The 12,746-nt window shown below is 44.1% G+C and overlaps 1 protein-coding gene across 1 annotated transcript; it reads right to left on the reverse strand.

The window, feature by feature from the left end:
- Positions 1-456: 456 nt before the first annotated feature.
- Positions 457-10,588, reverse strand: tada1 (transcriptional adaptor 1). Its single transcript, XM_072688701.1, has 8 exons — positions 10,359-10,588; positions 8,619-8,710; positions 6,749-6,814; positions 6,479-6,579; positions 6,096-6,308; positions 4,755-4,906; positions 4,080-4,236; positions 457-2,227 (listed from the first exon to the last, which is right to left on the reverse strand). The coding sequence occupies exons 1-8, from the start codon at positions 10,451-10,453 to the stop codon at positions 2,075-2,077; spliced, it is 1,029 nt and encodes a 342-aa protein (XP_072544802.1). The 5' UTR covers positions 10,454-10,588; the 3' UTR covers positions 457-2,074.
- Between the last annotated feature and the right edge of the window lie 2,158 nt (positions 10,589-12,746).

Below are 12,746 nucleotides of genomic sequence, written 5' to 3' on the forward strand. Positions count from 1 at the left end.
ATAATTTTCATTAATAATTGTAAATAATTGAAATTAACACAAAATAAAAGTGAGGGTTGTCTATGATCTTTATTGATACAGAAGCGTTAAAATAACCAATAAAAATAATTTCTAGCTTATTAAAATAAGTAATGTTAAACATTAGCTTTTAAATATCAGTATTTCTAGTAACAGATCAGTAGATTATTTTTGTGGAGTATTTTACTGTTCTATTAATACTCAAATAGCTTTCAGCGAGCATCCCATCAGTGACTGCGTGTGCATCCTGGATTCTTCTTCCTTGATGTCCCAATGTTTTTTAATATAACATCAGTATTTTACCCCAACATAACCGATATTACACATACTAGTCTCCCAGAAGGCAATAATATCTAATATATAAAAATAATCTCACCCCCCTTACATAGACACCAATTATTTCAAAAAATAAATAAATAATAATAATAAAACATGGGGGTTGTCTATAATCTTTATTAAAACTGAAAGGTATAAATATCAGGTAATAATAAAGCTTTGCCTTATTGTGATAAGTAATGATAGCTCTGTGATTATAGATGGACCTGGCTTCGCTCATGTTTAACAGGCTGCTACACGAGCGGGATCCCTTAATGCTCAAATAGCTTTCAGTGAGCATCCCATCAGTGACTCTGTGTGTGCGTCCTTGATTCTTCTTAAAATGTTAAATTTTAATAGTTTTTCCTTTAAAAAGTATAATGTGCAGTAATTATCAATCTGTAAAGAATGCAGGAAAAAAACCTACAAACTAAATTTGCCACTTTGATTTTTCAGCTGATTTTTATTTACTCGAGGAAACAAAATAACCTCTTACACAAATATTTACAAAAGTGCAAAGATTATCTACACAGACCAAAATACAGCAGGACGTTCTGCCATCAGACCTTATGGCTATAGATCCTCTTCTGTGGGCTGAAACCATCAGAGGGGAGGCAGCTCCACATGGTCTATCAGCTATGTAAAACCATAACTGCTCCATGCACAGACACCCAAAACACACGGCTGCTATCAGCTGAGAACTGATAGATCTGAATAACCTAATGAACTTAAATGGTTTACAGAAAAGCAGATTTCACCGATTCATTTCGAGTAGACCTGATATTTAGGTCTGTGAACCAGAACAAGATACTCAAATTCTTTAGAACTTGAAAACTAGAATTCCCATAAACCATAAACTTCAGACACTACCTAGCTTTAACTATCTCAAAATAATCCAAACAAAACAGCACTTTTCCTATATAAGCTTAACTAGATTCATCAAAGCTACACTATATGTCCAAATGTTTGTGGACACCCCTGCTAATGAATGCATTCAACAACTTTAATGCTGACCAGATGTGCAGCCAATAGAATAGGACTCTCTGGAGCAGATGAACATGAGCCTATTGGCACCATGCTGCCTAATGCCAGGCGTGGACTAGAGGGGGGTATAAAGCCCCCCAGCATTGAGGAGCTGTGGAGCAGTGGACCTAACTGTTTTCTGGAATGATGGATGGTGCTCCAACCAAACCTTGGGGATGAGTTAAGGGCTCGGGGGTTGAGGTGGGGTGGTGATCATCATCCAACATCCTGACCTCACTAACGCTCTCTTCACTGAACGCAATCAAATCCTCACAGCAATGCTCCAGCTCCAAAATCTATTAGAAAGCATTCATCCCTGGACAGTAGAGACAGTTACTCCAACAAAAGCAAGATCAACTCTTTTTAATACCTTTGATTTCAGAAGAAACAATGAACGAGCAGGTGTCCCAATACTTTTGTCAATATAGTGTAGTCCTTAACTAAATTCCAAAGAAATTCCTTTAAAGCTAAAGGACTATAGCGAATGTACACATCCTGAAGAACACACAAGCCTATAAAGCATACAGTCCAGTCTTTATCACAGTACTGACCACAGTGGAAAGTGCCACTGGGTCATGCCTCGCAAACCAGCATGAAGAAGGAGGCCTAGGTCTGATATCCAGCACCTGGTAAACCAAATAGGGGCAGATTGTGTTTACAGTGCTTTTGGTCCTCAGAGACTATCAACCAGCCTTAAAAACTGTAGACGCAGCCTCCCTCAGCTGATGAGCAGACCCTCCTTGGCGGCCAGCCTCTGTCTGTGGATGTGGTCCTGCTCCAGCTCCTCGTGGCTGGGGTGCCAGAGCCTGGAGAGGATGCGCTCGATGTTCAGAGCGTAAACAGTGTGAGAGGGCATCACCTTGCGCTGCACCTGCAAATAAAGAGTCAACACAGAGGCTGATTAAAAGGCAGAGGGGTGCTGCTAAGGAGAACTGCTGTGCAGGTGCAGATACAGTCTCAGAGGTCAGTGGTCTCAGTGGTAGGGTCGCTCTCGCCCTGAAGATGGGTTCACAGAACACAGCCGTTTTCACATTTGGACCATTTATAGTTTCTGAAGGTCTGAGGCTACAGAGTTGTGGCTCCTTTTTAAGACAAGACAACCATATTGAGCATTAGTGTTGGACACAGATGGCAGCGAATATACACACACACATACTAGTGATCAAACACACAGGGGCAACGGCAACCAGGGAGCAGAGGCCTTGCCCAGGGGCTGAGAGGCCCAACAATGGCAGCTTGCAGAGTCCAGCTATCAAACCCACAACCCAGTAATCAATAGCTCGGAGCTCCGCTGAGCCTCCACTGCCCCAGATATTGTATATGTGAACATATTAAAGAGCTTCAGACCCTTTTAAATCAGACCTATAAATGGACCAACCTTCCACAGACACACACAGTTGCAGCACTTGGCACTAAAGCTAAGTTCACCCTACACAATTTCAGCCCTGATTTTCCACTCAGCGACAGGTTTTGGAAGTCGCAGAGAAAAACATCAGCAGGGAGGCAAATCAGTGTTCGCTCGGGACTCAAATATCGTCTCCAGATCGCCATGTGTGAACTGTTCAAAGAGGCGACCCGACCAACTTAAAATAAATATCTAGCATCCTAAATATCTGGACCTGTCGGCGAGTCGAAATCCTGTAGTGTGAAAAGTGTCACGACCAGGTTATGACTGGCAGTGAGTGCAGAGTGGCGATCCAGCCAATGAGAATGCAAGGAAAGAGGAAAGCCGAGGAAGATATGATAGGACTCTCTAAATCCAGCCTTATCATGCATCTACATGGTGTGTGTGTGTGTGTTAGTGTGTGGTGTATAATATAGTTTCAATCAGAACACACTGGCATACAATAAACCACACGGTCGTGTGATATGTGACCTGCTGTTGCTGAACAGTCGTGTAGGGTGAGAACCACGACCCCTTACACATTCACGATTACGAGAGACTGAGTCGTGCGCTTTAAACAGTACAGCGACCTGACGACTCTACAAGCCCTGTAGTGTTTTGAAGCCATAGTGGTGCAGGGTCACAAAAAGTGTGTGTCTAGCAAATGTTCTGCAGGAAAAACAAGCCTTTTGTCCATTTTGGAGGGACGTCCAGTCATGTTAACTGCCCTACTGTTGGCTGTGCTGAAGCCCAATGAAGATTTTTGTGGAAGGTTTGAAAAGCTGCGAGCGCTCTGTCAAACGGTCATGGTGAAAATACCCCATAACCACCATGTCAACCACTGAAAACACATATATACCACTATAAAGGACACACAAGCATCAGAACCGAACCCTGAAGTGATGGAGGATCACGATAAAGTGATGTTGGCTTCATCTCGCAACTTCTAGGACTACAGAAGTATCTGCCACGTCTTGCTGCCAGACACCAAAGTTGCCAAATATACCCAAAAGCATTTCAGGCAGGTTGTCACATAATGAGTCAAGACTAACCCATCATACGTTCAGATCTCTCATTGAGTGAAATACTAGATACAGTTCCTTGCTTCACTATTTAGCAATGCAGTAATACCTTCCCTCTGTGTTTAGTAGATGTTGCAGAGAACAAACAGGGCTATCCCAGTTCAGGGCTCGTATTTATTACAAGTATTATCTCAGAATAAGGACACTAACCCAAGATAAGTGGCCCATAAATCATGGACCAATACACTGACCATAACTGTCACTGTCGGATCCCGCATCAGCAGCCGTACTCTGATAAATATGCGCCGAGGTCTCACCTGAAAGGCTTCCAGCAGATCGTACATGTTAATGGGAGGTAAAGGGGCGGGCACTGTGTCACCAGAACAGGCCAACAGGAGGGCAGCCTGCTGTTCTGCATCGTCTGGAGATACCTGGGAAGGTGGGCCAGCTGGCAGTGAGGCACTGGGAGGAGGGCTGGAAGCACAGGGGTGCAGAATTGTAATTAGTAATTCAGAAAGCCAAGAAAGCCTACAAAGCCAAGAACGGACCAGCCCCTCCGTACTTGATGGCAATGGTCAAAAGCCGATCCGCACAAAGAGCCCTTCCAGCTTCAAGTACGGCTCGGCTCGACCCGCCATCCCTCAAAATCCGCAAAAGACGAGCGTCCAGACTTTTTTCTGTCCTGCACCGAAGCGGTGGAACGAGCTGCCCCTGGGTGTCCGAACAGCAGAGTCCAACACTCACTGTCTTCAAACCCAGGCTGAAGACCCTCCTCTTCTGAGAGGACTTGGGTGAATAGCAGAGTACTATGGTCTCCTTATTGACTTGTGTTTAGTAGAGTCTAAGATTAGAGGATCTTTGAGTTTTTAGCCTATTCAAACTAGCTGAGGATTTTCTTGGGTAAATAGCAAAGCACAATAGCAAGCGTCTGCTAAATGCCTTAAATGTAAATGTAAAGTGGAGCAGATGCTGCAGAAGGTAAAGTAACTCACCACTCTGTGACAGTATGGTAAGCGGCCAGGCTGTTTTTGAGGTAGGGCTGAGGAGTAACGTCGTTGCCAAAGGCGTACTGGAAGTGTCCGTCTCTCAGGCGGTAGGCTTTTCTCCTCGACACCACGGCAGTGATGACATCTTTTAAGTGGACCTACGCAGGAAAAGCATGAATGGTTGAACTGAACTGAAGACGGCATCATATCTACGTAGTCCACTATTTCTTTCCTTCCTTGTGTTGCAAACTTGGATGGAGCAAAACTGTGGATCATCTGGACCCTGAGATACCGCAAGCTCTACACCACACAGCCACAGAGACCAGCACACTTCTACACAAAGCCGGGTACCAAAGTTTGGTTTCTAAGATATGCTGCTTGTCACCATGTCAATCAGTGTCACTGCAGTGCTGAGAATGACTGACCCACCACCCACATACTACAGCCTGCTCTATGGTGGTCAGTCCTGTGGGGTCCTGAGCATTGAAGAATAAACAGGGTGGACTACACAGTGCTACCATGTGGTCAGTGAAGCTGATATTATGGACAGTGAGTGTAGAAAAACAAGGAGAGGGAGCTGGTGTAAAATGCAAAAGCATTTATATGATGAGGAATGGGGTCTTTTAAATTTGGCATGCTTGGGGTAGACAAGTGAGCAGGAGGTCACCTAGCTGTGTGGCACCATGGTGGGCACCATGGTGAGAGATGAACAATAGACCTACCAAACACAGCTGACCAGATTAAAGGAGCTGTGGCAAACTGGTGATTTATCACTTTGCTGAAGATGAACCAGGTCAAATTATTTAATTTAAGTGGTCATGAGTCATGTTTTTGAATGGTCATCCTTTAGATAAAGGTTATCAGTCAACTTTTGGATGTTTTACTGTTTAGCCTGTTGATGAAGCATAGAGCAATTTATGTAGTGTCCAAGTTATTCATGCTATTATAATATTTAGGAATTAATAAGATAAGATAATTCTTTGTAAGTCCCAAAGTGGGGAGATTCAGAGTGTCACAGCAGTAAAGGGATAGCTTTAGATAATGTAGATAATGATAATAATAGGTTGAAATTAAAACATGGTTCAAATAGTAGAATACAATTATTAAAGTTCTGCCCTTTGTGTATTGGAAGTATGTTGTGGGTCAAAGTGTGTGTGATCAGTTGAGAGCCCATCTATAAATCAGCAGGGATGCTACCTCCTGCATTTTATGCCATCTCACATGGCAAATACACCCATGTGATCAGCGTGAAAGGCACTCATGGCATGGTTTACCGCGTGCGGTGTGAAATGGACTTGGACCCACACACCTTGAGAGCAGAGAAGACAGAATGACAGACTGACGCACCTCTAAAGCGCAGACCACGGTGCTCACAGCATCCTCCGTCACGTTGTCCAGGCCCATCTCAAAGGCGGTCACCATCATGCGGGCCTCTAGCTGGCCCCGTGTGGGCAGCAACAGCGTGTGGGCACTGAGCTTCATCTCCTCCTCCTCTGGTCCAGGCTCACGAGGGCTAAACGGCTGGGCGCCGCTCAGCGGGTTCTGCGGCTGGAAGCGATGCTGAAGGGAAAGGGAAGGTGATCTTGGAGGTGTGTTTATACAGTAAGCGTCAGTGTTGTTCACTGAAGGTGCTGCAGAGCTTCTGCACTGTGCAGGTTTGGGTTTCCCAGAACTGATCCCAGCTGAATGAACGAAAAGCTCAACATAAAGTCAAGCCAAAAGTTACTTACGTCAAATTTTTGACGAACGGAGGAAAATTTCTTTTTGCCTTTGTTCGGCTTGCCAGGCTTTGAGGCAGAGCTGCCTGACCACTGCAGCGAGCCGGGACCCTCTGGAGGTGAAAAGAAACAGAAAATCAAACATTTTTATATTATTTTAATAATTACAGAAAAATAATAATAATAAAAAAGCCATTAAAGCAGGTTAGTTAAAAAACTAGACTGTGTCCAAATGAATGCACAAAATCAAGAAGTATTTAAGCTGTACACTGTGATTCATACCTGGAGTGGATACAATGATCTGACAGCGTGTAAGGATGGCCAACAGGAAGTCATTGTGAACGTGAACTGCAAAAAACACAAACAAACACATTAAAGCAACATTATGTAGCATTTTGACCTTAAAATAGCAGCTTCATCATTATATTGCACCAATGACTATAAAAGGGAGCATAGTGTCTATATAAAGGTAAAGGTAAAAAAAAGGTGAAGGTGCATGTATTTGTCACTGTACAGCGAAATGTGTCCTCTGCATTTAACTCATCTGTGGTAGTGAACACACACACACACTAGTGAACTAGGGGCAGTGAATACACACACACCCAGAGCGGTGGGCAGCCAACTCCAGCGCCCGGGGAGCAGAGAGGGTAAAGGGCCTTGCTCAAGGGCCCAACAGTGGCAGCTTGTCGAGCCCGGGAATCGAACCCACAACCCTGTTATCAATAGATCTATATGGTTGTCTGAAAGCTGCTACAGCACTAAGTAACTTTCCAGTCCACAGGCTTCTTTCTGTATCTCCCAGCTTGTCCAAAAATGTGCTGAAGCCTGTGTCCTTCTCAAGAAGTGACTGAAACTGAAAGCTCAAATTTCACTTCCTGACTGTAGGGGGAGCTCAGGGGCACGAAATACCCATTCTCGCATACTGCTCCTTTAAACTATTTGATGCCTGGAAAGTCCTGGAATGATCTGCTGAAAAACTACATGTAAAAGACATGAAGCAGAACATCTGAACTGTATCAGACTTTACAACCCTGAATCTTAGCAAATACTCTGGGATTAACCCATTAATGGGCATATATTACCATATGACCAGCGGACCACACACACACACACACACACACACACACACACACACACACACACACACTCAGGGAACAGAGGTCCCTCAATGTAACAATACAATGTGCAATATCTTTAAGGGTCAATTTGCAATTATCTGTAAATAATATTGTTTAATAATAATCATATTTTTATTAATAATTAATCATAATAATATGGGTTTTTGACTTCTATTATTTATATTGTGTACATAGTGGTAATTTATCAAAGTTTCCATGTAACACGACCAGAACCCGCCTAATTTCACGGCTCATATATCTTGCATATCTTCAGTGCTTCCAAGTTAAACCATGTTCATCTCCTCTGCTGCGTTCTCTCTCTTCACTGGCTTCCTGTAGCTGCTGCCCAGGTCATCAGATTCAGAACCCTGACTCTGGCCTACAAAGCCAAGACTGGACCAGCCAGCCCCTCCGTACTTGATGGCGATGGTCAAAAGCCGATCTGCACCAAGAGCCCTTCCAGCTTCAAGTACGGCTCGGCTCGACACGCCATCCTTTAAGATCCACGGAAGACGAGCGTCCAGACTTTTTACTGTCCTGCACCGAAGTGGAGGAACGAACTTCCCCTGGATGTCCGAACAGCAGAGTCCAACGCTCACTGTCTTCAAACCCAGACTGAAGACCCTCCTCTTCTGGGAGTACTTGGGTGAAGAGTGTAGAGTGTGTGGAGGACTGTGTCTCCAGACTGACTTCTGTATTTAGTAGAGTCTAAGATTAGAGGATCTTCTGGATTCTAGTCTTTATAAACAAGCTAAGTGTACTTTCTGAATGAAGAGTCGCTCTGTACTGTACTTAAACGAATTAAACGGGACTAATTATGATGAATTTGTAATGAACCACAGTTTATAATTAATGTACCGGTGGCATGCAAGATATACAAAAACAACACTGTGAGGATTTTTCATAATAATTCATAAACAATAAATAAATAAATAAATAAATACTGCCCGACCCCCACGAGGAAGCAAGGAATGTAAATCGCGGTCAGATCAAGTGAGAGAGCATTAGAGAGAATGCAGAGTATAAGAGCTCACTGTTGTCTTGTCCCAAAAGGCGTCGGGCTTCAACGTCGAACTCCTCCTTGCTGATTTTCTGCTTAAACCACAGTTTCAGATTCGCCCAGTAGCTGAAAGGGACAAATAACAAGAAGCATTCGCTTTTAAAACATTTAAAAAAGAGCTGGGAGATCAATGGTCAGGATGGTCAGTCAGATATTTAGCAGTAATGATATGTAAAGGTTTTTATTATACATATAATCACAGACTATAAACATCAGTAGCAGCAGATTCTTATAAACTACAGTTCAGATCCTCTCTGTACTGAATACAGTGATTTCTACTCAACACCTGCTGCTCTTCATCTAATTAACCCTTCAGTCTAATTACACTGTTAGTAATAAAACCTGCAGCTGATCAGTGTTTATTAAGCATGGACAGTCTCCTCTATATGATTAGAGAAGCTTATTGTTATCATAATAACTAAATTTACCACAATATGATCAAATATCAATATCATCATATTGCCCAGCTCCAGTCAGACTGGATTATAAAATGCTTATTTAATTTATATATATATATATATATACACACACACACACACACGATTGGCTCGGTATCTGATAACACTCATCCTTACTTGAATCAGATCAGGTGGCAAAACCAGGTTCACTCATATCAACTCATACACTAAATGGACAAAAGTATTTGGACACCTGCTCATTTACTGTTATATATAAACATGCTGACCCTGCTTTTGTTGGAGTATCTGTCTCTACTGTGCAGGGAAGAAGCTAGCTAGCTTTCTACCAGATTCTGGAGCTGGAGCATTGCTGTGAGGATTTGATTGCATTCAGCAACAAGAGCGGCGTTAGTGAGGTCCAGATGTTGAATGACTGTTGATGATGACCACCTCACCTCATCATCATCATCATCATCATCATACTGCATGGAGCTCTCCCACCATCCATCACTCCAGAGAGCAGAGAGCACAGCTCCTCAATGCTGGGGGGCTTCATTATACCCCTCTAGGCCACGCCTGGCATTGGGCAGCATGTCTACTCGAGCTATTGGCAGTGCTTTTCTACAGGCACTAGCTAGACAAGCTGCATGCATTAGCTGAATGCATTTATTAGAAGGGGTGTCCACAAATATTTGGACACCTGCTCATTTACTGTTATATATAAACATGCTGACCCTGCTTTTGTTGGAGTATCTGTCTCTACTGTGCAGGGAAGAAGCTAGCTAGCTTTCTACCAGATTCTGGAGCTGGAGCATTGCTGTGAGGATTTGATTGCATTCAGCAACAAGAGCGGCGTTAGTGAGGTCCAGATGTTGAATGACTGTTGATGATGACCACCTCACCACCTCACCTCACCTCATCATCATCATCATCATCATCATCCCCAACTCATCCACCCATCACTCCAGAGAGCAGAGAGCACAGCTCCTCAATGCTGGGGGGCTTCATTATACCCCTCTAGCCCACGCCTGGCATTGGGCAGCATGTCTACTCGAGCTATTGGCAGTGCTTTTCTACAGGGACTAGCTAGACAAGCTGCATGCTGCATTAGCTGAATGCATTTATTAGAAGGGGTGTCCACAAATATTTGGACACAGCTTCCATATCTAGGTCTGTGGACAATTACACGGCTATTTCACCGAGTTTACGCGTTTTAAGGAGTCCCACTCGCCTCAAGCCACACTCTGAAGTCTACCTAATGTCCATATTCCCCATTATGATCAGTATTTCTCCATAAATCCCTCTTAATCACGCACTGTTTGATATTATCGCCGATGGCGTCGGTCAGGTTCTTCTTGGCCACCTCCAGTTCGCTCGCGTGAGCTGCCATCGCGCCGTCGGCCCCAACCATCCGAGCTCCCGGCGGGGGTGTTCACGGAGGACCTGCGAGGATCCGCCGGGCTTTGGAAATTAAAACACGGCGAGTTTTGCTCAATACAGACCCCAAAACCAGGGGCTGCTCCGCGTTTCTGCTTCTTCGGCCCTGTCTGCTGAAAACACACAACACTGCCACCTGCTGTGCGGGAGTGGTAGCTACGCGCCCCTGGAGGTAAACACAGCAGAGGTGAAACGAGGGGGAGAGAATCGCCACGTTTGCTCAGAAAAGTCCATGAAATCACTCGCACTGAGCTAAAGGCATGGTTTTATAGCTTGAGACAGGGCTTATCTTTATTTTCATGCTGATATATGTGGATATTTGTTTTTACTCTCTGTGTTGGATGAGCCTAAAGAGGGCCAGGCCCTCATGGAGGCCCTCATGGAGGCCCTCATGGACAGCCTGGAGTGCATCAGAAACCCCCATGTTTACATTACAGTTTATCCAGGAGATCCAGCTCTTCACAATGGTGTAAAACTCAGTGTAGATATTAGATTGTTGCAATAGTAGCAAGTATTTAACGCCCTGAGAGAGAGAGCATATGGTCTGTCTATGATAAAATAATAAAGGTGCACGTATTTGTCACTGTACAGCGAAATGTGTCCTCTGCATTTAACCCATCTGGTAGTGAACACACACATGTGTTAGGGGCAGTGAGTACACACACACACCCAGAGCAGTGGGCAGCCAACTCCAGCGCCCGGGGAGCAGAGAGGGTAAAGGGCCTTGCTCAAGGGCCCAACAGTGGCAGCTTGCCGAGCCCGGGTATCGAACCCACAACCCTGTTATCGATATCCCGGCGCTCTAACCGCTGAGCCACCACTGCCCCTAATTTTGTCCAAGCAGCCTGCCCCAGGATTCAAACCCACAACCTTCAGATCACAGCAACAGTGCTTTAACCCACTGGACCACAATGGGCTCACTATGGTCCGCCGGCAGGCCGGAAGTGTTGTAAATGTCTAAAGAAGGGCCCCAGGAGTCCCTGTAGATGCTTAGTGTGTTACAACCACTCGATTATAACATGATTGTATATATTATCACTATTATTATTATTATTATTATTATATACAAGTGACACAACTTGTGTGGTTGATGTGCTTCACAGTCCTTGGGCAAGACTCCCAACACTTACACCACCCGCTGCATCCGCAAAGCGACCAGCATTGTGGATGACTCCACCCACCCTTCACACAGACTGTTCTCCCTCCTGCCATCAGGAAGAAGGTACCGCAGCATCCGGTCCAACACGACCAGACTCTGCAATAGCTTCTTCCCCCAAGCCATCAGACTCCTCAACACAACTCAACTTCTGAACTGATGTCTTTTCTGCTACATGTACACTCTCTCTCTCTCTCTCTCTCGCTCTCTCTCGCTCTCTCGCTCTCTCTCTCTAATAACTTTACTACCTCACTGGATTCAGTATTTATTACACACTGCATAATTTGCATACTACCGGCAATTATTTATTACTCTCTGTCTGTACTGTGTTGTGTTGTCTGTCCGCACTTGTTTGTGTTGCACTTGTGTTTTGTATGCACTGTGTCTATGCTGCACCATGGTCCTGGAGGAACGTTGTTTCGTTTCACTGTGTACTCTGTATGTAGCTGAAATGACAATAAAACCCACTTGACTTGACTTGACTTGACTTGACTACATTGGCCTGCCTCTGTAATATGAGGGACCTTGTAAATCGCTCTGGATTAGAACGGCAGCTAAATCCCATGAATGAATGAGTGTGTAGAGTGTGTAGTAATTTACACACCACCATAACCCCTTAACACGCCGAGGCTCATTACACACTAAGGGGTATTGCTCAGTACTTACAGGGACTTCTGTACAGACTGATGGGGCTGTTCTCTGGTAGCAGAAGTTTGTAATAAGACTTTTTGTAATAAGACCTGGTGGGTTGTAGGGTATTTATTGGGTTAATGGATTTGAAATGGGGCAACCTGAAGTGCAGATTTTATTTAGGAATTACAGACAGATTTTTGCAGCTGTTTAATGATGAGGTTCAGCTTAAGTTTGTACTTTTTATAACAGAAATATGGCAAATATATATGTAGAGATGCACCGATCCGATATTAGGATCGGATATCATTCCTGATATGAACAAAATTTGCTGGATCGGGTGTCAGATAATTAGGCCGATCCATGACACCGATCTTTTCACTTTAATTGGTTGGTGTTGGAGAGACTGCACTAAATGTTTAGATGTTTGCAGTGTTTGATTGCTGCTTGTAAGTTTGACCAAGTTACTGATTTATTCTCA

This window comes from Salminus brasiliensis, chromosome 9 (assembly GCF_030463535.1).
Source record: "Salminus brasiliensis chromosome 9, fSalBra1.hap2, whole genome shotgun sequence".
Taxonomy (NCBI): domain Eukaryota; kingdom Metazoa; phylum Chordata; class Actinopteri; order Characiformes; family Bryconidae; genus Salminus; species Salminus brasiliensis.